This window comes from Pteropus vampyrus, unplaced genomic scaffold (assembly GCF_000151845.1).
Source record: "Pteropus vampyrus isolate Shadow unplaced genomic scaffold, Pvam_2.0 Scaffold326, whole genome shotgun sequence".
Lineage (NCBI taxonomy): Eukaryota > Metazoa > Chordata > Mammalia > Chiroptera > Pteropodidae > Pteropus > Pteropus vampyrus.
The window spans coordinates 162,075-189,185 of NW_011889107.1; the positions used below are offsets into that span (position 1 = coordinate 162,075).

The 27,111-nt window shown below is 40.0% G+C and overlaps 1 protein-coding gene, 1 long non-coding RNA gene and 3 pseudogenes across 2 annotated transcripts; 1 reads left to right on the plus strand and 4 right to left on the minus strand.

The window, feature by feature from the left end:
- The first annotated feature begins 123 nt into the window (after positions 1-123).
- Positions 124-21,491, plus strand: LOC111730643. Its single transcript, XR_002776769.1, has 3 exons — positions 124-724; positions 17,364-17,421; positions 21,412-21,491. It is a non-coding gene; the product is annotated as an uncharacterized LOC111730643 (long non-coding RNA).
- On the minus strand, positions 7,935-8,051 carry LOC111730666 (annotated as a pseudogene).
- Positions 9,096-9,610, minus strand: LOC111730641 (annotated as a pseudogene).
- LOC111730650 lies at positions 17,790-17,908 on the minus strand (annotated as a pseudogene).
- Positions 19,710-26,674, minus strand: ZNF691 (zinc finger protein 691). Its single transcript, XM_011377915.2, has 2 exons — positions 26,618-26,674; positions 19,710-22,511 (listed from the first exon to the last, which is right to left on the minus strand). The coding sequence occupies exon 2, from the start codon at positions 22,500-22,502 to the stop codon at positions 21,648-21,650; it is 855 nt and encodes a 284-aa protein (XP_011376217.1). The 5' UTR covers positions 22,503-22,511; positions 26,618-26,674; the 3' UTR covers positions 19,710-21,647.
- Between the last annotated feature and the right edge of the window lie 437 nt (positions 26,675-27,111).

The window sequence follows — 27,111 nt, forward strand, 5'->3', positions numbered from 1 at the left end:
ATTGCCTGTCCACCTACTCATATTGTCCGGGAGATGATCATATCCTATCAGCCCAAGGAGTTGGCTAGGGAAGCTGCTACTTGCCCGCCCACCACCACCACCCCCCCCTCCCCCGCCCTAACCGGTTTCTTGGGACACTGCTGCCAGCTAGTGGCTGTTTGTGAACATTTGGGTCAGGGCTGGTTTTAACCGCAACTTCTCAGGGGTTGAGAGAGAGAAAATTGCTTTGAAGATAACCCTTCACTGGGACTTTTACAACAAATGCATTTGGTAACCCTACCCCTGCACCCCGGAATGACCTTCCTAAATCGGTGTCTGACCCTATCACTCTACTGCTTAATGCTCCCCCACTATCTCATGGTAAAGCCTAAACTCCTTAACTTAGCAGACAAGATCTTTCACTTTCTGGACCTTGGAGACCTTATCTCCCAATACACTCTTTCAGCACCCTAAGATCCAGTCAAGCTCCTAACATCCAATCCTAAAACTTTTTGTTTAAGCTCCTCTCTCCTGGTCTGCCTGTGATCTCTCCATAAGGTTTGATATCAAAAAGACCAAATCAGCTGTCTCTTTCTCTATGAATTGTTTGTTCATTCCTTCAACTGTTACTTAACTGATCGCACACTCTCTGCCAAGCTTTCTCCTAAGCTATGTGGTGTATTGGAAAGAACGTGGTTCCTACGGTCAGAGAGAGCTTATTTCAGATTCCTGCTCTGCTACCTAGGTAAGTCACGTCACCTTTCTGATCTTAAGTTTCTTTGTCTGTTGTGATATTAAGATAAAATAAGATAATGTATGTTTAATACAGGTGTCAACTAGAATTACTCCATATTCCCCCTTCCATCCCTTTCAGAAAGTCTGGTATTCACCCCCAAGATGTGAATTCCCAGGGATCTCTTCCATTCTCAAGATCATCTCTGGCTCTGATGGTCAGAATTTCTTAAACCATCTGGTGCAGGGTTCGCAGCTGTTTTCTGTCATGAAACGCTGATCTTTTCATTAGTTTCGCTTGATTCATTTACTAAACACTTATTGGGCACCAGGCATTATTCCAGTGCTGTGGATATAGCAGTAAACAATGATTTGTCTTCATGGAGCTTACATTCTGGTGGGGAAAACCCAATAAGGAATCAACCAATGTATAATAAAGTATCAGGTGGTGATTTGTGTCACAGGGAAATAAAGGACAAACTAAAGGATAGAGGACGACGGATTGTGAGGGCCGGGGTAGATGGGTTAGTCTTTGATGAAATAATATGAAGGCATTCCTGAGGGAGTGATATTTGAACACAGACTTGAATGAAGTAAGGGAGCAAATCATAAACATATCTAGGGGAAAGGCTTTTCTAAGCCAAGGAAACAGCAAGTTCCAAGGTGCAAAAGCAGGACTATATTTGTTGTGTTGGAGGACCAGCGAGGAGATCAGGGAAGCTGGACCATTGTAACAGGTAGATGAGGTCAGAGAGGTAGAAGGAAGCTAGACCATGTAGGGCCTCATAGACCATATGAGGACTTTGTTTCATTTCATTTTGTTTTGTTTTGTTTTAGTGTAAAAAGAAATTTCATGATTTCAATATTTTATTTGTGTTAATTATAATAAGCAGTTATGCTCAGCATGTTATCCTAGAGTTAATAAGCAAATCCAGCCTCCTATGATATCTTTTACAACTTGGAGGGGATCAACACAATTCCCACATTGCAACATGTATAGTTTTCTATAATAAAAATACAGTTGTAAGGTTACAACTATTCATGGAAGATAATTATGAAAACAAATGTATGACTATTACAGGAATTTTGTTGCCTTTCCTACTAAGGAGTCTTAGAAGTTCAGTTGCTCTCTAAGCTAGAAATAAGTACACTATAAAGAATAAGTATAGATTTAACCTAACCTTTATAAAAACAGGTAAATATCACAACTGTCTTCTTTCTAATCAGAAGGTACAAGACCTCTTGGTGTTTTGCATTTTCAGAAGTGTTTGTCCCAATAGGATTTATTCATAATTTCTCATGAAGTACCATTGTGGCCTAGGGATTATTTATTTTTTATTTTTTCTCTTTTCTAATATATACATTCAATGCTATAAATTTCCCTCAAAGCACTGCTTTTGCTACATCCCACAAATTTTAACAAATTGTTTTCATTTAGTTCAGAATATTTAATTTCTCTTGAGATTTCTCTCGACTCATATTACTTAAAAGTTTTTTTGTTTAAAGTTTATTTAATACTTTAATCTCTATATATTGGGATTATCCAGCTATATTTCTGTAATTGATTTCCAGTTTAATTCTATTGTGGTCTGAGGGTAGACATTGTATGATTTCTATTCTACTCTTGAGTGCACTGAGTTGTGCCAGCTAGAGAGAAGGGCTCTTGTAAGTGGAATGAAATAGCTCCTCTTACCTATTTCAGTGCAGTTGTTCTTGGCTTTTAACTTGCCTGAATACTGTGACTTCTCACTTGGTTTCTGGAATTCTCATAAAGGCTTTTTGGAATGTATATTGACATTAAGTCAATGTCTCTGTGGGGCTTCCAGTTTTACTGTCTTGCTAGTATCACCCCCTCTCAGGTAGATTAAGTTTTGTAAAGAGTACATGTGGAAGTTGAGGATCTTTACATGGCTCCCCTTTAAGCTAAATATGCTCACACACCCCTTGGAAATCCCCGTAAGTATGCGTACCCAGTGTGAAGACCCCTTTTTTGGTAGGTCCAGATTAATATCCTTCTGACTCCCATTGGAGTTTGGGTTCCTAACTCTGCCCCTGTTATGTTATCAAGGTGCTAGCTTTCTATACTGGGTCTCTTCCATCCCCAGCCTGGGGCATCTGAGTCAAGGGAAGTGTCTGGCAGACTTAAGTGATAAGGGATAGACAGCTGTCTTGGGCCCACATATAGCAGCAGCAGGGTTTGCATTTGGCCAGGAGGGTAGACTGTTCCCTCTTCACCCTTAGGCCTTTAGCTGAGAAACACACACTGAGAAAGGTATGTCCTGTGGCCTGTCTTCTCTCACTAGCCTTTCCATCCAGTAAGGCAGGAGGGAAAAGGAATGAGATGTTTGCTCATACAGCCTCAATGGCTCCTTCTACAGCTCTGCTCCTATTTTCCCACGTGTCCTAAGTAAGCCCTGGCTTCAGAATGACCACAGTCAGCTTCTCAGAATGGGTGCAGTTTATTAAAAACATCCTTCCTCTACACAGCCAAAGCGAAAAGTATGAGCTACTCCACAGAGTCTCAAGCCCAGGCTCCCACACACCCTTCCTATGGAACTGAGCAGTACCCCTTCCATGTCTGCAGACATGCTGTCTCTAGGACAGTGCTTCATTTCATTGGGTGCCTGGCAGCATGAGTATCTGCTTTGAACCAGTCTGCCCCTATGTCTGTGGTTTGATAGGTATCCGGGTCTATTTGTGGCTAATTTTTTCCCACTGTTAATAGGGTAATGGGTATAACCCTGAGCCAGGACCTGGCCCTATGCTGGGAACCTTCTGACCTACCTATCCCCATACCTCAGGCCTTGGGTATTAGGAACTTGATGAGAGTGCTCAATAAATAGAAACTAAAAACCTTAAACCCAACCACCATTATACATGACAACCCTAACCTCCAGGACTCAACCCATTACTAAGGGCTCTATGGTGGTCCATTCTAACCTAGATCTGGGCCAACATCAAATCACAGTAACCAATATTTTCCATTTGTCTCTTCCGCTAGATTGGTTGCTCTTTGAAGGCCTCTGGAACACTGTCTCCAATAGGGATCAGCCTAACAAAGATGTTATCAATACATGTTTGGTGAATTTGACTTTTCCTCCTTATGCAACATAGCTACCATGCACAATACCTTAAAAACACTTCTCCATCTTCATTTTACTTTATTTCTTTACTGAGGTGACAAACCCAGGCACCTGTATTCTGGGTTTCATTCATTTAAACAAGACCCCAAACAGCTCTTATGTTGTCTCTGAAGAAAGGCAAGACAGATATCTCTGCCTTCAAAGTGCAGTAACAGGAAGAATAAAGGATACACAATTAAGTTACAGTGTATTGTGATTCTTGGCCAAAAGGAGGAGTATATGTTAGCAGTCAACATGAATGATATAGTAAGGTACTCCCAAGAACTTGAAGTAAGAAAAGTAAGTTTGCCTACAGTAGTGGACTTCTGTTTTTGCTGCCTGCCATCCAATTACAGTTCTCAAAGACTGTTCTTTCCCTACTGTCAGCTCATATGTTTGTGGTGGAGTTGATTTCACTTTGAACGCTAAGGGTCAGCCTCTGTCCCCAGGCATGGCCAGTTAAAACATCACATTCTTCCAACCACAGTGGTTGGTTCCAGAATAAACCTGTAAGTTAATCAGAGTCAATGAAATGCAATGATTTTGTGGGAACAGTTGGAAGAGAGGCAGTCCTATATTTTAGCTATACTTGAGCCCAGGAAGCTTAAGTCATCTTGCACTACCAACACAGACAGGTAAACAGAAAGAAGCAGGGTTGAGTCTCCAGCAACCCTGCCTGCAGCCAGACTTTTCCATTGCATGAGCCAATAAAGTCTCTTTCCTTGAGCTGAAATGGACTGCTTAGCTATAACATCAACCCATAATACATATTAGCTTCCGTTGAGTAAATCGCTCAATGGAAGTGATTTGATTTGATTGTTCTACAGTCACTTGACTTTTCAGGAGGTCGGTCTGGCAGAGAAGCCACATGTACACTGGCTGGGAGCACAGGCTTTAGAGCCAGACATGCATGGAGTTGATTGCTGGTTTTTTAAGCTTTCTAAACTTCAGTTTCTTCATCTGTTAAATGCAGCTAATAGTAGCATCCATGGGCATTTTTTTTTCATGTCTGAGGACAGATTTTGTGAGCACAAGAGACTTTATAGCATTTTGGGGTTTAAGTTAATATTAAATTTTTTCATCTACAGACTCAAAACCATGGTTTTATTTGTCTTAAATGTTCAATTTCAAATATACTATTTATAAATCAGAAGAACCTAGTGTGAAGAACCTAGCCACAAATAGACTCAGATACCTTATATTTATATAAAAATAATAATTAGGTTTAAGGGGATCTTTTATTATTGTTCAAGTAACTCAGGTAGAACAACCTAAGTTCTGTTAAACAATTCCATTTTCAAACTTATAAAAATGTAATTCTAGTAAGCATATTAAACTGAATTTGTAAATTTCATATATTCTCTGTTCATTTTAACCCTTCATATGCCTGATCAGTCAACTTTCATCCCTAATGAACAAAGCTTTCTCAGGTACTTAATAAAAAATTTGTTATATGTATAAAACATATAAATCTAGTAGATATAGTTGTTAAATATTCTAGTACTGTTTACAAACTTAACTGAACTTTTTTACACCTCATATGTCTAATCTATCAAATTAGGCTAATGGACCAGATTCTTCAATGTGCCATTTTTTTTTTCAAAATTACACTTGAAGTACCGCATGTAAACACACACACACACACACACACACACACACTCTTATTTAAAACACAAAGTATTAATATGATAGGTTTGATTTATTTATAATTTCTATATTTAATTCTAAGCTTTTTTAGGTTTGAAAAGCCACTTATTCACTGAGAAAGAAGTTCTAGCATCTCCAGGGAGTTTAGATTACTGGGTCAACAATTCACAATCATGATAGAGTTACCATCTAGGGGAGCCACACTGAGGTGACTGGTTCAACAATTCATGACTATGATATATAGTTACCTTCTCAGGAAGGCTGAAGTTGACATCTTAAACATGTTGAGGCTATTGGGTTGACAGTTTATTAATACAGCAAGGTCATTATCAGTCAGAGATTTGGCACTGGAGAGTAGGACCTGAGTTTTGCAGGCTTCCAGAATGATTATACATGAGCCACATGTGGAAACAGTGAGCCCTTTTTATAGTCACCATAACAACAGGAGACTTCTAGTCCATATCCTTCTCCTGGGTTCAAATTACACCCTTCTGTAATTCATCTGATCAGAGTTTGCAACCTCACCCAGAGTGCAAGAAAGGAAACTTCTATCACAATTTGAGTGGATTCTTGAGCTCTCTTAAGATATTTTAATGCAATTGTTCTCTAAAAACTACTAACGCCTTTCCACCCTTCTTCCAAGAATCTGATGTAATTGGTTTGGGTGCAGCTTGAGCATCAGAATTTTTCAAAGCTCCCCCAATATGCAGTTGAGTTTGAGAACCATTGTTATAGCTTCTTCTCTGGCTCTAAAGACATTAATTTTCTTACTTTTGGTTCTTTTTTTTTTTTACCAGATTAAGAAGTATTTCCTATCTTGTGGTTACAAAGACAATCTTCCATATTGTATTCTCTAATAATTTTCTATTAATATTAAGATATTTAATACTCTAGGAATGGACTGTTATAAGATAGAGATCTGATTTAATTTCTCCCTAATAGATAATCAATGGTCCAAACACCATTTATTTTAGAAAGCCTGTGTTTTTTTCTTTTTATTTTTTTATTTTAAAATAACTTTAGATTCACAGGTATTTGTGAGATAGTATGGAGGCCTTGTGTAACCTTCATCCAGTTTCCCCCAATAGTTATTGAGTTAGAAAAATCTCAGTTTCCTTCTGTATTTCTCCTTCACTCTCAGACCACCACCACATTCACAACACTTCTGACACCAGATGTGTGTGGAGTTGTCCCCACAACAAACAATCCTCTGCCATACCAGCTGGGTGTCCTACAATTTAACTCAATTCTGACCCGATCTACCTGGAGATAGCACCAAATACCACAGGTTAAGGGCTCAGTCCCACGAGACTACCCGCCTTCAGATTCAATCACAAGCAGTAGGTCCCCAAGTTAGTTAGCTATAACTTCTGTTTGACTTAGCTACAAATCAGAGGTTCCCATGACCACCTCCCCTTGGGATTCAATTATTTGCTAGAGTGGCTCAGAGAACTCAGGGAAACACTTACTTATGTTACCAGTTTATGAAAGGGTATGATAAAGGGTACAGAGGAACAGCCAGGTGAAGAGATGCATAGGGTGAGGTCTGAGAGGGTCTCAAGTGCAGGAGCTTCTATCCTGTGGAGTTGGGGTCCATCACCCTCCTAGTACATGGATATATTCACCTATCTAGAAGTTCCCCAAGCACCATACTATTGGGAATTTATGGAGGCTTCCTCATTTAGTCGTGATCAATTATTAACTCTATTTCTAGCCCCTCTCGCCTCTCTAGAGAGTGGAGGGGGGGTGCCTGAAAATTCCAAGTTTCTAATCATGGCTCTGTCTTTCTGGTGATCAGTCTCCGTCCAGGAGTTATCCAGGAACCCACCCAGAGTCACCTCATTAGAACAAAAGATACTTGTATCACCTAGGAAATTCCAAGGAATTTAGCACATTGTATCAGGAATCAGGGTCAAAGACTAAATATTAGAATAAAAGATGTCCCTAGTGCCTTTATCATTTAGAAAATTATAAGAGTTTTAGGAGTTTTGCACCAAGCACAGGGGGCAGAGACTAATATATATTTTCTATAATCTCAGTTATATCTTATATAATTATGATACACTATCAAAACCAGGAACATGACATTGGTACAATGTATGTTTATAGTTCTGTTATCACATATGCATATTTGTATAACTATCACCACCACAGTCAAGATACAGAGCTATTCTGTCAGCCCAAAGATCTCATGCTACTGTTAAAAGTCACACCTCTGCCCACTCATCTTTTTATTCTCTTAATAAAAACTTCTAGTTCAAAGACTAGAAGTTTTGAGTTGAAAAAGAAAACAAATAAACCAATAAAAACAGGCAAATATTTGAACAGACACTAAAGATGATATATGGATGCCACATAAGCTCATAAAAGATTTTCAATATCATTAGTCATTGTGGAAATGAAAAAACCACAATGCTACAGTGTTGTCAAACATTCAGCAGTTTCTTTTTTTTACCCCTACAGCACCTGGTATTCCTGGGTGGTCTCCCATCCAAGTTCTAACCAGGCCCAACCCTGCTTAGCTTCCAAGCAGATGAGATCAAGCACGTTCAGGGTGGCATGGCCATAGACCAGTTTGGCAGTTTCTTTAAAAGGTAAACATACACCTATGATCTGATCCAGCCATTCCTAGGTATTTACCGTAGACAAATGAAAGCATGTATCCATACGAAGACTTCTACAGGAATATTCATAGCAGCTTTATTTGTAATAGCCAAAACCTGGAAACAATCAAAATGTCCATCAATAAGTGAATGGATAAACATATAAATATATGGCTGTGCAATGGAATATAACAATAATAAAAATGGGATGGAATATTTATGAATACTACGGCATGCATAAATCTCAAAATAATTATGCTGAGTGAAAGAAAAAACAAAACAAGAGTATACATTGTATGATTCCTCTTCTATAAAATTTCAGAAAATGCAAGCAAGTTTACTATGACCAAAGCTGATTCAGTGGTCACCTGGAACCAAGTAGAGGGTGAAGTTGAGAAGGAGAGATCACAAAAGGCCTGAGGAAATTTGGGGATGATAGATGTGTTCATTATCTTGATTGTGGTGATGGCTTTATAGGTGCATACCTGTGTCAAAACTTATCAAATTGTACACTTAAAATATGTATAGTTTATTGTATGCCGATTATATCTCAATAAAACTGTCAAAAAAAACCCACAATCCATTAAAGATTTATTTCTTGCTCATGCTCCATGTGCATCATAAATTAGCTAGTAGGATTTTCTTCATCCTCACTCTGGGACCCAGGGTGATGGAGAAGGCACTATAGGGACAGTGTGATTGCCACTGCAAGGGGAAATGAGAGCAGGAAGCAAAACACACACTGCTTCTTAGAGCTTCCACCCAGAAGTAACAAGGCCACATCCAACTTTTGAGGTTTTATTATGTGTTCATAGCTTCAGGATTATTATGCATTAAATTGTAACTCATCACTACATGGCCCTTTTTAACCCAAGTAATATGTTCCCCGTTATCGCCAGATTTTTCATATTAACATGACTACACACTGGCTTTATTTTGGTAATTGTCTGGAATATCTTTTTTTTTTTTTCTTTTTTTTTCAATTAGAGATCTTTAAAAAAATAAAAACAACTATCATGCCATGAATTTATAGGGAATGGGCTCTAGCAGCTCAGGTTCCTTTCCATTCATTCTCACAAAGTGTGCTTCTCTGAGTAGACCAGGCTGGAGCTTCAGTTGAACCCAGGTACCTTTCTCTTTGGCTTCCTTCTTTTTTTGATCATTTTCCTTCATACATTTCAGGAAGCTGTCTCAGCTCTTAGAGTGCTTAACATGCTCAATACGTACATTAATTCTCTTGGCAGGAATCTTGCCCCTACTTTGTTTACAACAATGCCAACTGCATACTGGGTAACATTGTAAACTCTTCCAGTTTTGCCATGGTAACATTTGTGGGGCATTCCTTTTTGAACAGTGTCCATTCCCTTGATGTCTACAATATCACTTTTCTTGTAGATTCACATGTATGTGGCCAAAAGAACAGCTCCATGTTTTCTAAAAGGCCTAGAGAACATATAGCAGGTGCCTCTCCTCTTTCCCTTTGTGTTGGTCATTTTGATGAATTACTGGAAGATGGTGGTTCTGGCCAAGAGGAAGGTGCCTTTACATTTCATTGATTTGTTCATTCATTCATTCATTCATTCATTCATTCATTCATTTAATTATTGTAGTAAAAACACTTAACATGAGACTTACTCTCAACAAATTTTAAGTGTACAAACAGTATTGTTATAGGCAGAATATTGTCTCTAGAACTCGTCGTGCATGACCAAAACTTTATACACATCAAACAACACCTCCCCATTTCCCTTGCACCTGGCAACCACCATTCTACTCTCTGCTTCTTTGAGCTTGACTATTTTAGATAAGTGGGATCATACAGTATTTATCCTATTGTGACTGGCTCACTTCACAACATAATGTCCTCAATTTTGTTGCACGTGGCAGGATTTCCTTCTTTTTAAAGACTGATTAATATTCTATTGTATGTGTATACCACATTTTCTTTATTCTACACTAATGGATATTTAGTAGTTTATACATCTTGGCTATTGTGAATAATGCTGCAGTGAACATGGGAGTGTAGATATCTCTTTGAGATCCTATTTTCAAATCTTTTAAATATATACCCAGAAATGGGATTGCTGGATCATATGGTAGTTCAATTTTTAATTTTTTGAGGAATATCCATACTATTTTCCATAATAGCTGCACCATTTGGTATTTCCACTAACAGTGTAGAAGGATTTCAATCTCTTCACATCCTCACCAGTACTTACTTTCTTTTTAAATAGTGGCGGTTCCAACAGCTCTTAGGTAACAACTAATTGTGCACTTCCCTGATGATTAGAGATGTTGAGCATCTTTTCGTATGCCTGTTGGCCATTTGTATGTCTTCTTTGGAAAAATGTCTATTTACATTCTTATCTATTCTTTAATAGGGTTTTTGGAGTTTTATTTTGCAACAGAGTAGTAGGAGTTCCTTATATATTTTGGATATTAACCCCTTATCAGATATAGGGCTTGCACTATTTTCTCCCATTCTGTAGGTTACCTTTTCATTTTGTTGGTAGTTTCCTTTACTGTTTGGAACTTTTCAGTTTAATGTAGTCCCATTTGTCTATTTTTGCTTTTGTCATCTGTGATTTTGGTGTTATATCTAAGAAATTACCAAGACTGATGTCAAGAAGATTTTCCCGTATGTTTTATTCTAGGACTTTCACAGTTTCAGGTGTTATGTTTAAGTCTTTAAGCCATTTTGAGTTGAATTTTGTGTATGGTGTAAGATAAGACCAATTTAATTCTTTTGCATGTGATACCCAATTTTCCCAACACCATTCGTTCAGGAAACTGTTCTTCCCCATTGTATATTCTTGGCTGTCTTGTCAAAGATTAACTGACTGTTTATGTGTGAGTTTATTTCTAGACTCTCTATTCTGTGTCATTGTTCTCTATGTCTTTCTTTATACCAACACCATACTATTTTGATTACTATAGTTTTGTTATTATAGTTTAAAATCAGAATATGTAATGCCTCCAGCTTTGTTCTCAAAATTGCTTTGGCTTTTGGGGATCTTTTGTGGTTCAGTGTGAATTTTAGGATTTTTTCTTCTATTTCTGTAAAAAACGCTAGGATTTTGATGGGGATAGTATTGAATCTGTGTATCACTTTGGGTAGTATATACGTCTTAACAATATTGTCTTCTAATCCATGAACATGTAATATTTATTCATTTGTGTCTACTTTAACTTCTTTCCAGAATGTTTTGTTGTTTTTAGTGTACGAGTCTTTCGCCTCCTTATTCCTATTTCATCCTTTTTGATGCTATTGTAAATGGGATTGTTTTCTTAATTTCCTTTTCAGTTAGTTCAGTGTTAGTGCATAGAAATGCAACTGATTTTTGTATGTTGATTTTCTATTCTACAACTTTACTGAATTTTATTAATTCTAACAGTTATTTGTGGATTCTTCGTGGTTTTATATATATAAGATCAGGTTATTTGTAAACAGATAATTTTATTTCTCCCTGTTGAATCTGAATGCCTTTATCTATCTGTTTATGTACCTCTCTCATTTCTCTGGCTAGGACTTCAAGTACTATTAAAATAAAAATGTTGAAAGTGGGCATTCTTGCTATGTTCCTAAAATTGGAGGAAAAGCTTTCAGTTTTTCACCATTAAGTATAATATTCCGTGTGGGCTTTTCATATATGGCCTTTATTATGTTAGAGTAGATTTTTTCTATACCTAGTTTGTTGAGTGTTTTTATCATGCTAAGATGTTGAATTTTGTCAAATGCTTATTCTGCATCAATTGAGATGCTAATGCGAGTCTTGTCCTTCATCTGTTAGTGATTTATTACATTTATTGATTTTCATATGTTGAACCATCACGTACCCTGGAATAAATCCCACATGTTATGTTGTATGATACTTTTAACATGCTGTTGAATTTGTTTGCTAGTATCTTGTTAAGGATATTTGCATCATATTCTGTAGTTTTCTTTTCTTGTGGTGTCTGTCTGACTTTGGTATCAGGTTAATGCTGGCTCCATAAAAAGAGTTTGGACATGTTCCTCCTCCTTCGATTTTTTTGGGAAGAATTCGAGAAGAATTTGGGTTAATTCTTCCTTAAATATTTGGTAGAATTCTCCCATGAAGCCATCTGGTTTTGTACTTTTTTCCGTTGGGAGCATTTGGGTTACTAATTCAATCTTAGTAGTTATTGGTCTGTTCAGATTTTCTAGTTCTTCATGATTCAGTCTTGGTAAGTTGTGTCTCCAAGAATTTATCCATTTCTTCCAGGTTATCCAACTTGTTGGCATGTAATTGTTCATGGTAGTTTCTTAAGATCCTTCTTATTTCTATGGCATCATGCAATGTCTCCTCTTTAACTTCTGATTTTTGTTGAGTCGTTTCTTCTTTTCTTTCTTAGTTTAGCTAAGGGTCTGCCAATTTGATCTTTTCAAAAAATATTTTTTCTATAGTTGTTTTTCTAATCTCTATTTCATTTTCTTCTCTAATCTTTATTGTTTCCTTCCTTCTGATAACTTTGGGTTTAGTTTACTCTTCTTTTCCTAGTTCTTTGAGGCATAAAGTTAGGTTTGAGATTTTTTTAATGTAGCTATAAACTTCCCTCTTAGTACTGATTTTCTGTATCTCATAAATTTTGGTATATAGTGTTTCATTTTCATTGTCTCAAAATATTTTTTTATTTCCCTTGTGATTTCTTCCTTGATTCATTGATTGTTCACGAATGTTTTGGTTTTTTTCCACATATTTGTGAATTTTCTAATTTTCCTTCTGTTACTGATTTCTAGTTTCATTCCATTGTAATCAGAAAAGAAACTTGGTATGATTTAAATTTTCTTAAATTTTTGTTAAGAATTGTTTTGTAGCCTAAGTTGATCTATCCCGGGGGATTTTCCATGTGTACTTGAGAAGAATATGTATTCTGCTGATGTTTGGGAAATGTTCTCTATATTTTTTAGGTCCAATTGATTTACTGTATTTTTCAGGTCCTGTTTCCTTATTGATCTTCTGTCTGGTTATTCATTATCGAAAGTGGGATGTTGAAATATCCTACTACTATTGTGTTACTGTCCATTTTTCTCTACACTTCTGATAATATTTGATTTATATATTACAGTGCTCTAATGTTAAGTGCATATATGTTTATAACTGTTGTATCTTCCTGGTGGATTGAGCCTTTTATTATATAATGTCCTTCTTTGTCTCGTGTCAGTTTTTGACTTAAAATCTATTTAGTCTGATAAATATGGCCACTTCTACTCTCTTTTGGTTACTATTTGTATAGAATCTTTATCCTTCTTTTCACTTTCAATTTATGTGTGTCTTTACATATAAGACAAATCTCTTGTAGACAGCGTATAGTTGGGTATAGGCTTTTTTTTTTTTTTTAATCTGTTCAACCATTTCAAAGTCTTTTGATTGAGGAGTTTATCCATTTATATTTAAAGTAATTACTAAAAGGAAAGGACTTACTATTGTCATTTTTTTCATTGTTTTATGTCTGTCCTGTAGCCACTCTGTCCTCTTTTCCTCTCTTTGCTTTCCTTGTGTGTTGATTTTTTGTATTGGCATGCTTTGATTCTTTTCTCATTTTCTTTTCTGTATCTTCTATAGGTATTTTTTCTTTGTGAATACTGTAGGGCTTACGCAAAACATCTTATAGTTACAATAATCTGTTTTAAGCCAATAATAACTTTAAAAATCCAACTCTTTTGCATCTTCCACCCCACTTCATGTTACTGATGTCACAAATTACATCTTTATATAAACTGTATCCATTAACATAGTTTCATAGTTATAATTATTTTTATGCTTTTGTCTTTTAAATTCTATACTAAAATTAAAAGTGCTTTTGGCAACATTACAGTATTACAGTACAGTCACATGTCACATTACAATGTTTTGATTAACAATGACTGCATATACGATTGTGGAACAATAAGATGATAATGGAGCTATCACCTAAGTGATGTCATAGCCGTCATGACATCATAGCACAAAGCATTACTAATGTGTTTGTGGTAATGCTAGTGTAAACAAACTTGCACTGCCAGTTTTATGAAATTATAGTACATGCAATATGTACCATACAGAATACTTGATAATAGAATAAATAACTGTGTTTCTGGCTTATGTATTACTATACTTTTAAATCATTAGAGTGTACTCTCCATACTTATTTTAAAAAGTTTGCTGTAAAACAGTATGCCATGTTATGCTGGCAGCAGCCTCATACATCTCATATTTACTGAGTCTCTTGATTACATCGTTTTCCTCTGTGCTTGATTTAATCTGATGTTGTTATGTACAGCATGTGCATGTACAATATGTACATGCTATACAGGCTTGTAACCTAGGAGCAATAGGCTCTATCAGGTAGCCTAGGTGTATAATAGGCTGTACCATCTTGTTTTGTGTATTTCATGATGGTTGCACAACGAAATCACCTAATGATGCATTTCTCTGAATATCCCTATTGTTAAGCAGTGCATTTCTGTATTCTCCATTTGTCTATATTTTTATCTTTACCAGCAAGTTGTATATTTTTATATGCTTTCATGTTTCTGTCTAGCATCCTTTTGTTTCAACTTGAGTACTGCCTTTAGTATTTCTTGTAAAGCAGGCCTATCGGTGATGAACTTCCTCAGCTTTTGCTTATCTGTGAAAGTCTTTATTTCTCCTTCATTTTGAAAGATATTTTTTCCAGATATAGTATTATTCATTGGCAGATTTTTTTTCTTTTCAGCCCTTTGAATATATCAACCCACTCACTTCTGGCCTATAAGGTGTCTGCTGAGAATACAGTGATAACCTTATGAGACTTCCCTTGTATATAGCAAGTTGCTTCTCTCTTACTGCTTTGAAGTTTCTGTCTTTGATTTTTGACAGTTTGATTATAATATGTCTTGATGTGGGCCGCTTCGTATTCATCATACTTAAAAGTTCTTTGAGTGTCTTGAATTTGGATGTCCATTTCCTTCCTCAGTTTTGGGAGTTTTTTGGCCATTATTTCTTCAAATGAGCTCTCTGCCCCTTTCCTGCTTTTTCTTCTTCTGGAACTCCCATAATGCAAAGACAGGCATACCTTGTTTTATTGTATTTTGCCTCATTAAACTTCATAGTTGTTGCATTTTTTTTACAAATTGAAGGCAAGATGCTCCACCAGCAAAAAGATTATGATTTTCTTTATTGTGATACTCATTTTATTGCACTGGTCTGGAACCAAACCCATAATATCTCTGATGTATGCCTTTATTGGTCAGCTTTATGGTATTCCATAAGTCCCTTAGGCTTTGTTCATTTTTCTTTATTCTTTTTTGTTTTTGTTCCTCTAAATCAATAATTTCAAATGACCTGTGTTTGAATTAGCTAATTCTTTCTTCTGTTTGATCAAGTATGCTGTTGAACCCTTCTAATGAATTTCACAATTCAGTTATTGTGTTCTTCAGCTCTAGGATTTGTTTGATTCTTTTTAAGTTTCTTTTTGTTGATATCCTCATTTTGTTCATGCATCATTTTCCTGTTTTTTTGTTTTTTGTTTTTTAATAGACTGGTTTCAGGCAGGGGAAGACCTTTAATAATCAGCCTGGCTAGAGATTATTAAAGTTTTCTGGGGACCTCAGAAAACTTTTTTGGTGGATGTGACTTCTCTGAGCTTGTGAGGCTAATTTCCCAATTAGAGAGGTTGCTAAGGTTGCCGCTTTTTTTCAGATTTTTTTCTTATCTCTTGCTCCCTCCAGTGTCTGTTTGTGGTACTACAGATTTTCTGGTGCTACAGCCAGCCCCAAGCCATCCCACTCAGCCACATCCAAAAGTATGTTGTGCTCAGTGGCATCCAGAGTATTTTGGCTCCCTATCAGTACCCCAGATCAGGCAAGACAGAAACCAGTCCCTCCGGCAGCCCTCTGAAAAGCCATAACGTTGGATGTATGTTCCATTCTTCTCCCCACTGCTCCCACCACCACCCTGAGAACAACCTGAGCTGAGCCATGCTAGCTTGCAGGTTTGTGGAGTTCTCGTTAAGGTACTTTGGTCCATATATTGTTGTTAAGTCGGTGTTTCTGTTGGAGAGTGAAGGCTTGGACTTTTTATTCCGCCATCTTGTTGAGGTCACTGCCTCATCTCTTTCTCGTAATGTGATATTTCATTTATCTAAAACAGCATCAATAATTGAACCACCCCAATTCTAGATATGCTAAAATGTGGGGGGAAATGGCCAATGGCAATAGTAAGATACCATATACAGTAAGATGTGCCACTGTCTTATCATGGCAGAAACTCACCTCTAAGTATTAGTTAGGGTCAAAGGTTAGGGTGCTTTGAAAAAGAGACCCAACTACGTAGTGGCTTGGAGTACAAAAAAAATGTATTTCTCTCTCACTAACAGTTGTGAAATGAGCATCTAGGTGAGGGGGGGTAGTGCTGCTACATGCTAAATTCAAGAACCTAGTTCCTTTTATCCTGTTGCTCTGCCATCCACTAGGATACAATATCTGGGACACACTTATACTAAAAATTATTTATTGTTTATCTGAAATTCAAATTTAACTGAGTATGCTGTGCTTTATTTGGCAAGTCTTACAGTAGGTTATTGTATAGCCTGCAACCATCAAAGCTGAGTTCCTGAAGATTACAACTGGGGAAAAGGGGAAACAAAATGAGGTGAAGGCATGCCTGCTTTCCTGATATCTAGGCCCAAAAATGTCACTTACCATTTCCGCTCATTTTCCATTGGCAAGAACTTAAATCATATGATTGTACCTAATTGCAAAGGATACTAGGAAATATTGGTTAAATACCTTCCCCCCACACCCCCAAAAAATGGGTGAACATATTGTGGAGGAAAACCAGTAGTCTCCATCATAAGGACCTCCTGGGATGATCTTCTACATCCTTTATTTCTTCTTTTCATATCTTTCTATTTTTGCTGTACATTTTAGGGGCTTTTCTTGATTTTCTCTATCAAGTCGTCTCTTGAATATCTTTTAGCTATCATTGTGTCTGATTTCCAAAAGCTATTTCTTATTTCCAATTGTTCCTTTCCATTAGCAACCTTTCTTGTTTTATAAACGTGATGTCTTCCCAGATCTTTCTGAGGATATAATTAGAATTTTTAAAGATTCTACTGTGCCATTACAACTTTCTGTTGTCTGGAGTCTCTTAATCTGTTTATCTTGCCCCTCTCTTATGCTTCTGGCTATCTACATAATTCTGGTGCTCCTGATTGTCTGTTTACGAAATAAGAGACCAAGTTGATTAATTTCAGTAATTGAGTTTGTTTCCTCTGTTGCTGTATCTTTTTCCCTCAGAAGCCACCCTCTTGAACAGGAAGAATGAATAAGGTTTACTGACAGGCTTGACTATAGGGTAAGTTGGTGGGCGATAGTTGGGGGGCATAGAGGGAGGGTTTGTAAATGTCAGAATGACAAGTTTTATTCTGGGATGTCAACACCACACTAAACACATTAGATTTTTCCTGAAGATTTATTGGATTTCTATAGAATGAGCCTTCTGGGTTTTTGCTGTGTGTGTGTCTGGAGGTAGTGTGTGTGTGTGTGTGTGTGTGTGTGTGTGTGTGTGTGTGTGTGTGTGTGTGTGTGTCTGGAAGTAAGTGCTAGTCTCCATTCTGGAGATAAGAGTACTGGGGGAAGCGGGGCAGTGACTGGCACAAGCTTCTGCATAGACAGACTTCTATGAACTCCCTAGTTTTTAGATGCACTTTTTTTTTTTTTTAAAGCCTACAGCACCCAGTATTCCTAGGTGGTCTCTCATCCAAGTACTAACCAGGCACAACCCTGCTTAGCTTCCGAGATCAGATGAGATTGAGTGTGTTCAGGGTGGCATGGCCGTAGACTAGGTCCACTTTTTATGTCTGCCCTTAGTAGTTTCTAATTTTGAACTCGCAGACTCTCTGGGATTTTGCCAGGAAGACTGGCTCGCATTTCCATTGCCAGCATCTAAGCTATGGCTTCCTTCATTCTTCTGAGCCATCAATGTATGTCATCTGCTTCTAGAAATTTGTTGAAGTCTCTGCACCTGCCACCCGTCTTCCCTGCCATGCTCTTTGCTATGTTTATACTCCTTTTCTGTTGTTTTAGTGGGGTCTCAGAAGGAAAGAGAGTCAATCGCTTGTGTTCAGACTACTGTCTTGAAACTTTAATGTTTACATGCTTTGCAAATCTCCAAGAGTTTTTTTTTTTTATTTTTGCAACTGCTTTATGGGGTGGGTGTATGCTGTTAAATGGTGAGGGCTTTGTTCTGCTGAGCTCCTAGATGTGTCTGTGTATGCAAACTGGCATCAGGGGCTGAGGAAAGCTAAACAACTTTTTATAATACAGTAAAACAACCTAGAGTTCTCAGGGCATTCTGGGAGAGAGCAGGTGAAGGCAGAAATAGGAGGAGAGAGGAGAGTAAGCTCGTAACATGTAACCCCTCCCCAAGATTCCCAATTTCTCAAAAGGATTCTAAACTTACAAAATGCTTGGTGTGACAGAATTTCTCAAGAAAGCCAGTAAAGGTGCTTAGTTTTGTGATAGGGCTAATGGGGACAAAACAGAGGCTTGAACCTCGGGCAAGAGACCATAAAAGCATAAGACCTGGGAACCTATAGAAATTGTGTGGAGGATTTGGACTCTCCTATTCTGTGTAATTGGCCGTGAGGCAATCATACAGAGATCTCTGTGGGTCAGAAGAGCCCCAGCTGGTACCTGCTTACTTGACCCCCTTTAGTTCACCCTCCACACTAACCTGAATGTTCTTCCTAAAGGGTGAATGTGATCATGACATTCCCCTGCTTTAAATTCTCTATTGTACAGTCTCAAATTTTTTATCCTGGCATCTAACACCCTTCATGATCTGGCCTCCATCTACGTTGCCAGTCCCATCTGCTCCTCATACAGGACACTCTCAACTACATCAAACATTTCACCATTCTCTAAAACACTAAGCCTTCCCTTCTTCTTAGTAAACCCTGTTCATTCTTCAAGCCTAAATTCAGTCATCATTCAGCCTTCTCCTCCCCTTCCAGAGTTAACCATTTTGACCTGTGTTCCCCGGACATCTTCTGCACTCAGAACATAGGAGCCAGTTCTCATTGTCAGTCTTCCTAGTAGCTTGGAGGGAGGAAGCAGGGGGAGTGAAAAGAGAGAAAGGGAAGAGGAAAAGGGAATGAAGGAGAAAATAAAGGAAATTAAACAAGGAAGTCAGAGAGTGAATAAATGGACTAGTCAAGACTCAAATGTCTGGACAACACAGAAATCCTAGCCTATGAACTTGGTCCAAAAAGGGTGAATGAGATTAGCTGGCAAGTTATGTACCATGATCAAAGCAGATTGCCTGGTGCATTGGTCCGGGGTCTTACTGGCAGCAGAGAGTCCCAAAAAGTTAACAGTAGTTGTCACGAAGGCTCTAAGTCTGGAAGGATGATGATACCAACCTCCCCAGACTAAGAGGAGAACAACACACCTAGCTTGGTCATGGGTATAAATAATGAAGAGCTTGGTTTGGAATCAGACATACTTGATTTGAATCCCAGCTCAGTTATTAGATAAGGTCATTTAACCTCTCGGAATTTTATCTTGAAAATGAGGATACTGCTACCTTGCAGGACAGTTATAAAGGGTAATAGGTGTACAATAACTGGTGCTCAGCAGATGTTTGATAGATGGCAACTTTTATTATTAGGGAGTGTGGGAATTCATACATGCAAGTTTGGGTTACTATGTTTAAAGTATTTTGAATTGAGATTTTCAAGGAGTAGGAAAATGTCTCTGAAATCAAGTGCTTTGTAAACTGTAAAGTCTCCTACCAATGTCAGAGAATCATTTGGGAAGGCTTCTTTTATAGTTGAAAAAAATACAGGCTTTTCATTTGGGCAGAAATTTCAGTTCCTGATCCTGCCATTTACGTGCCATGTAATCTTGGGTAAGTCACTTTCTATCAACCTGTTTCTTCAACTATCCAATGCAGATAATTCTAACTTCACAGGGTGGTTTCGAGAATTCAGTAAGATGAGTGTAAAGAAGATGTAGGTGAGTGGCAGGGTCCCATGTGATAGGTCAAGTCACATGGGTGGTGTCAGTTCCAAGCCTGGTGCCAGATTCACATTCTGTCAGCTAGCTACAAATGAAGAGGGTCCCTTACTCTGGAGGAGCAGGACCCCAGAATGCTAAGAAGTAGAGAGTCTTTTATATTTGTTGGAGGAAATCTGGGTGAACACTAAACTTCCATGTAGAAAACACTGAAATCTGCCATGTGAAGCCAGGCCTAAACCAGGGCAGGAAGACAGGCACGATCCTGCCAACTTGTCTCAGACTTGGAAACTAAACTATTGCTGCTAAGGGCAAAGACTCACATTAGGGGTTCATCTTCCCCCACCCCTCACCCCCTACTCCCTGCCACAGTAATTTTTCCTAGGCTCAGAATAAGTGCTCTATCAATAAAGTTGAAAAAGTTGGCACTAACTTCCCACACAGCAAATGGTCCAGGGCCCAATCAAGAGGCCATACTAGCTTCCACCTCCAGGCAATCACTTGGTCCCAGGCCAGCCCTCTAAGCTGCTCCTTCTTCAGAAGTCAACAAGGTCAATGTAGTGAAAAGAGCATCAGCTCAGAATCAAGGGAGGCCCAAGTTTGAACTCTGGTTCTACCACATACCTGCTATGTGACTTCACAGCAAGTGACTTTACCTTTCCTCATCTTATTCCCTGAGGGTTGCTGTGACAAATGAAATAAAAAATGTAAATGTGACCGGTGGAATCTATGGCATATAGTGGATGCTCAATTAATGTCGCTTCCTTTCCTTTATCCTCCCTTCTCAAAGGCCTAGAGACTCAGCCTGCCTTCTTTTCCTTTCCAGAGCAACCATCCACTATGTCTGTCTTGAAATTCAACTCCCTTAGAGGGTAGCTGCAGAGACACCATCTCCCCAGCTCCCCATGTCTGTGATGCCCCCAAATAAGTACACAGGTCCTTTTCATTGAAGGGTTTTACTGCTAATCACTTGGGGAACAGATGCAAGTTGGGGTGGGGATAACAAGTCACAGACATAGGGGAGTGTGAAGGTCCCTGGATCATGGCTCTCTAAGGGCTTCTCTTTCATTCCTAAGGCAGGACCTCAGACTTCTTCTCTGGGCCAGGGAGGCTCCTTCTATTGAGAAGTCTGCTCCTCCCAGCCCATTTGGGGCACAGCAGATGGCAACTAGCAGGCCACTGCAGTGTGCCCTAAACAGTTCATAGACAATTTGGAGGACCTTCATACAGTGATGCCCATTCACAGGTACATTCTCAAAGGCCAGGGACAGTTACCCTAATTATATGAGCATGTACTAAGCCTACCCTATTTCTCTTTCACCCCAAGGAGATGAAGCGAAGACCAGATCCTCTGACTTTCTGAGACAAGAAACTGGCCTGGAAAGGAACAAGGATTTTTACTCGGAGTCCCTTCTCAGAACTTCCTGGAGATCCTGGCTTCACAGGCAACAGGAAACCATTCTCCAAAGTGGGACGAAGGGCTTGAGGTCAAGGGGGTAGCAGCAGATCCTAACGATCTTCCTACACTAGTTTGGAGTCTCTCGTTCTCTCCCTCATTCTCCTTCAGCTGGAATCTTTCCCAGCCTGCTCTCCCATGTGTGTTTTCTGGTGACGGATGAGATTTGAGCTCCGAGAGAAGTGTTTCCCACACAGAGTGCATCGGTAGGGCTTCTCCCCTCTGTGGGTCCTCTGGTGTGCTCCAAAGTTGGAGATATCGCTGAAGGTCCGCCCACATTCGGCACACTCATAAGGCCTCTCGCCTGTGTGAGTGCGGTGGTGCACCCCAAAGCTGGAGCTGTTGCTGAAGCTCTTCCCGCACTCACAGCAGATGTATGGTGCTGGCTCAAGGTGGGTCCGGTGATGCACAGCCAGCGTGGCACTCTGGCTGAAGCTCTTGCCACAGATGTCACAGCGGTATGGCCGCTTGCCCAGGTGATCTTGCTGGTGTGTGGTGAGATCAGAGCGTCGCCGAAAGCTCTCCTGACACTTGGGACATTTGTAGTGCTTCTCTTCCAAGTGGATCCGTTCGTGCCGGATGCGGTTGGAGCTTCTGGAGAAGCTCTTGCCACATTCAGAACACTTGTAAGGTTTCTCGCCAGTGTGGATCCGCTGGTGAGTTCTCAGATTGGAGGTATTGTTGAAGGTTTTGCCACATTGGGCACATACAAAGGGCTTCTCATCCGCCTCCAACCTTGGATGAGCCATCGGGTCCCCTGGCTCTCCAGCAGGGACAGTGACTTTCTGCCATGGCTTTTTTGGATGAATCCCTTGTGGCCCCTCAGACTGGCTCTCCTGCCCATGCTCTTTCTCCCCATCCGGGATCCGAAAACTCTCTGAGTCATCCACTCGCCAAGGCTTACCCCGTTCCCCTTCCTCAGGCAGGTGCTGCTCTGGACTCTGCTCCTTCTCACTGCCCATCTCTGAACCCTGAGAATGAACACAAATGGCCAACACCTTTATTCCTCAGGTCAGGCCTGACCACAGGAAACCTTTTGTTCTGTTTGGAGGGACATACACCTTCCCCATGGAACCATTTATCAGAAGTAACCTCAATTAACTAGAATGCTTGCATAGAATGCTTTTACCTACTAACTTTCAAGTGACAAACTTCCACAAATATTTAAAGCTACCAAACCAGAAGAAAAAGAAGGCACTGTTTTATCTGCCACCAACAGATGATGTTTGTGCAATCTGAATATTATCATTTTTCTTAATACCACTAAGCAATAACAGTCTAGACTATAATTCAAGTGTAAGTAAAGGAGCTTCCATTTTAGGATGAGTTTAGTTTTACTGCCTAATTGTTCACTGAAACTCCTCTTGATCTTTTCTGAAAAACCTTCTTTAAAAGTTTTGCCTGCTTTCAAAATGAATATAACAGAACCTCTAATTCTTGAAGCTCTCCTAGTTGTTTACAAGGCCCAGCTTTGAATCTTCCTAAGTGTTCTGCCACCATTCCCTTCCCCAGACCTCACAACAAGTCACTTGAGACCTCCAAGACCTACTGCAGGGCCTGGGCTGTGTCTGTTCTGATTGATCAGTACACTTCCCCTCTCAAACACTGTATACAACCACATGCACACACACACGCCATACTCACACACCACACTCAGCCACGTTCTCACAACACACATAAATACCACACTCAGGCACACATACACAGCCACATACACACACACACACACACACACTCATACCACCACACAATCTCTCACAGCACACACAGCCATATACATACATATCACACAAATATACCATACACAGCCCTCCCACATACAGCTACATACATGGCTACACAATCACACACCATACACATATACAGCTATACTCTCACACCATACACAACCACACACTTACATGCCACGTACACAAACACACACACCCACACACAGTGACCAGCACTGGGCCTTTTTGCAAACATTAATAAATGCCTGCTAAGCTGCACAGACTCCTTTAAGGTCCTACAGCCAAGAACAAGGAATGAGGGGAAAAAGCACATCTGATCAGAGGAGAGTGTGGTGCTCCTCTGGGCCTTGAAGAAATACTGACATTTCAAAAGGCAGAGTGGGCTGGTGAAGATACTGTACAGAGGGACGTGAACAAGGGGATAAGGGAAGGAAGCACAGATGTGATAGGACATTGATGATAGAAAAGGAAAGATTAGTAATTCCTTCACATCGGCAAGTATTTTTAGAAAACGAGTAATGGAAGGGCACTAATGACATTTAGGTTGGAGCCCAATGGTGACAAAAACTACCCTTATAACTCTGCAAATTATTCAACCACTCTGAGCCTCAACTCCCACATCACTATAATTGTGACACCAACCTACAGGACTTTGTGTTAGAGAAAATGCCTAGAATATGCTCATTGTAGTGTGTGGCATGTACTTGTCATTCAGCAAATGGCAGCCACTATTACATTTGTTGAAGACACTATGTCCCAGCCCTGTAGAGAATACAAGAATGAAAAAGATCCCTATGTGATCTTAGGAAAAAATAATTTTTTAATTATAAAATGGTACAAGACTGTATATAATCTAAATTGTAAAATATGGAAAGAGCCTCAAATTTTTAAGAAGTAGCAGTCGGCAAGCTTTCTGTAAAGGGCCAGATAGTAAATATTGAATGAATATTTGGGGCCATAGGGTCTCTGTTGCAGCTACTCAACTATGCCATTGTATTGTAAAAGCAGCTATAAACGATACATAAATGAATGTGTGACTATGTACCAATAAAACTTTATTTAAAACAAATCAATTAGAAAGTGTTTCTTGAAGAATCTAAATAAGCAATGTGAAAAATAATTGGCTTGTTTCATTTTCAAACTGCAAGTAAATGCCAGAAATGATTTATTCTTTGATATTTATTCACTGATTCCTGACCATGCTTTTAAATATTACAAACCCCTCCCACACTCCCAGTCCTCCTACTCCACAGCACTTCTCACCTTCTAACATTCCAATTATTATGTCTGTTATTTATTGTCTGTCTTCTCTGTTAAAACTTACGTCCCACGAGAGCCAGAGTCTTTGTTTTATTCACTAACGTAACCCAAACTCTTAGAGTAGTGGCAGTCAGAGTAGATCCTTAATGAATACGTGCTGAATGAGTTGAATAAATGAAGGCATGGCCTGTCTCCAGAACTTATTTCATGCTTACTTGTGCCCATTGCCACTCACTGTTCTTCAGCAATCTCTTGATTCCTGCCCACTTCCTCCTTTATGCCTGCACAGAATCTTGTACTTACTTTTACAGTAATTTGCAATTATCTGTTTACATGTGTTTCCACTAATAGTTTACAAGCAACTTGAAGGCAGGGACTGGGTTATTTTGGTAATCTCTACCCAACACAAGGCCCACTGCTCAAATGTTTTTGAATGTGTGAGTGAATATGATCTTAATTCACTTCCCGCCTGTGCCCACCCCACCGAGGGCTCCATGCAATGAGCTACACAGCCTCCACTCATTTCCAATCCGGCTATTCTGAGAACCTATATCTTACCATGCTCTGACTCGACCCAGGGCTGAATGCTGGGTCAAAACAAGAGTGAAAAGATTTAGGATTGTGGTTACCACCCTCAAACAGTTTATGGTACAGTGCAGTGAAACAGGCCATGAACTCAAGAAACTTGTACAGTAGAAGGTTAAGTTCCGGGGGGACAGGGGCTGTGCCTTAAACACCTTTGTACCCACTCAGTGCCTCAAACAGCACCTGGCAGATTATACAGGAACCAATAATAATAATAGTATTTTTTAAGATCGTACCAAGTGCTAGGCCCTGAACTAAACAGTATATATGAATCATCTCGTTTCATTTTCACAACTTATTTTAGAAATGAGGAAACTGAGGCACAGAGAAATTATAACTTGTCCAAGGGCACACAGCAAAGTGAGTGGGAGAACTGAGATCTATGTCCATCATTGCAAAGCCAATGCTTTTATGCACCACAGTAGTATTGGAAGGAGAGAGAGGGATAAAGGGAAGGAGAGAGAGAAGGAAGGAGGGAAGAAAAAACAGTGCCATGGGAATTCATATCTCCCTGAAGAGATTGGGGATGAGCAGCTTCATGGAAAAGGTGATGTTCGAGCAGGGAGGGTGAGTGAGCAAGATTGGAACTCAGAGACGGAGAACCTATTATCTAAGGGAAAGAAAGTGGCAGGTAAGGTACAGAAGGCACTTTCACATCACATTTCAGAGATCTCGGGAACAACGGAGCCCATCTGGTTTGTGTTCGCAGGAGGCTCAAAGATACAAGAGGGACCAAGGGTGAAAGGGATTCAGGCAGTGGAGAAGAGGCCAGGTCTAAAAAGTAAGAGCCAAGAAGATGGGGCTAGTCAGATGCTGAAGGCCAAAGGCCTGGGCTAGATGGAAAGGACCAAGCTGGAACTTGGTCTGAAGGGCCAAAGTTCCGGTTCTTTAGGGTCAAGTCAAGAACTGCTGGGAGGAATTGGGTAGAGGGCCTTGGAAAGACTAGAGGCAAGATGTTGAAGAGGGAATTGTATGGGGTGCTGGATAACGGGTCAGAGGTAGAGGAGGACCAAAGGAGTCAGAGGATCCGAGAAAATGGTCAAGAGACAGGGCGCAAACGCTGCAATCAGAGGTTCCAGGGAACCGGGGCCCAAGAGGCTGGTGTGTGTGTTGTGGATAGGGGAGAAGCTGACGGTGGAGTCCGAGGGTAAGAGCGCTCTGGAGGACAGGAGCTCGGTTCGGAGTTACCGGCGGGCTTGGGGCCAGAGGGATGGGAGAGGAGGAGCTAATCCCAAAGATATGGTCAGTGGCAGGAGGGCTGGAGTACTCAAAAGGCCAACAGGAGAAGGGCCGGAGGGTAAGGGCTGGGGCCAGCAGCCGGGCGCGTGGGCCGAGGGAGGGGTACAGGGGTCGGGGCAGCGGGAATAACAGGGCCCCTATTGGGTCGGAGGAGCAAAGCCACAGCTTCTAGCTCCCTAAAAAGAGGGAGGAGGCCAAGCTCAGTGTCCCCAGCGAAGCCATGTCCGCCTAACCCCGCGACCTCGGGCCCAGCCCAGACCCACCTCGCTCCCGCAGCTCGGTCAGGGACAGCGCCGCCTCGGTGGGCCGGAGGAGGAGCCGGAGCCGGAATCTAGAAAGGACCCGCCTTACCCCTCCAGGATTGGTTGGTCAGAATTGCCTTTCCTTTCTATTGGCTTCACTAGCTGCCACAACGGAAGAAACCCAGGAGGGACCACCAATAGCTTTGGCTTTGGGTGTAGCCTGCTGGGTGTTGTAGTCCTGAGAAAGGTTTTAGACTTGGAGAAATTTGCCAAGATAGGGAACCCCACGATGGGGATTGGGTGTTTTTCTAGGATCGTCAGATTTCCTTCTGCGCTTTGGGCATTCAAAGCTCATCGTGGAGGGCCACCGAGCTGGGAAGTTGTAGAAGAGATAGAGCTAACCTACATGACCTCCAAGGGGTCATGAACTCAGAGTTTTTTCTTTACTTTGAGCTGATGACTCTTGTCCTTCCTGTAGACATCCCACAAAGCCTAGAGTCTCGTGCCTCACTCGA

Excerpts from the sequence above, each read along its gene's own strand:
- ZNF691 (XM_011377915.2), bottom strand. The coding sequence starts at position 22,502 with ATGGGCAGTGAGAAGGAGCAGAGTCCAGAGCAGCACCTGCCTGAGGAA.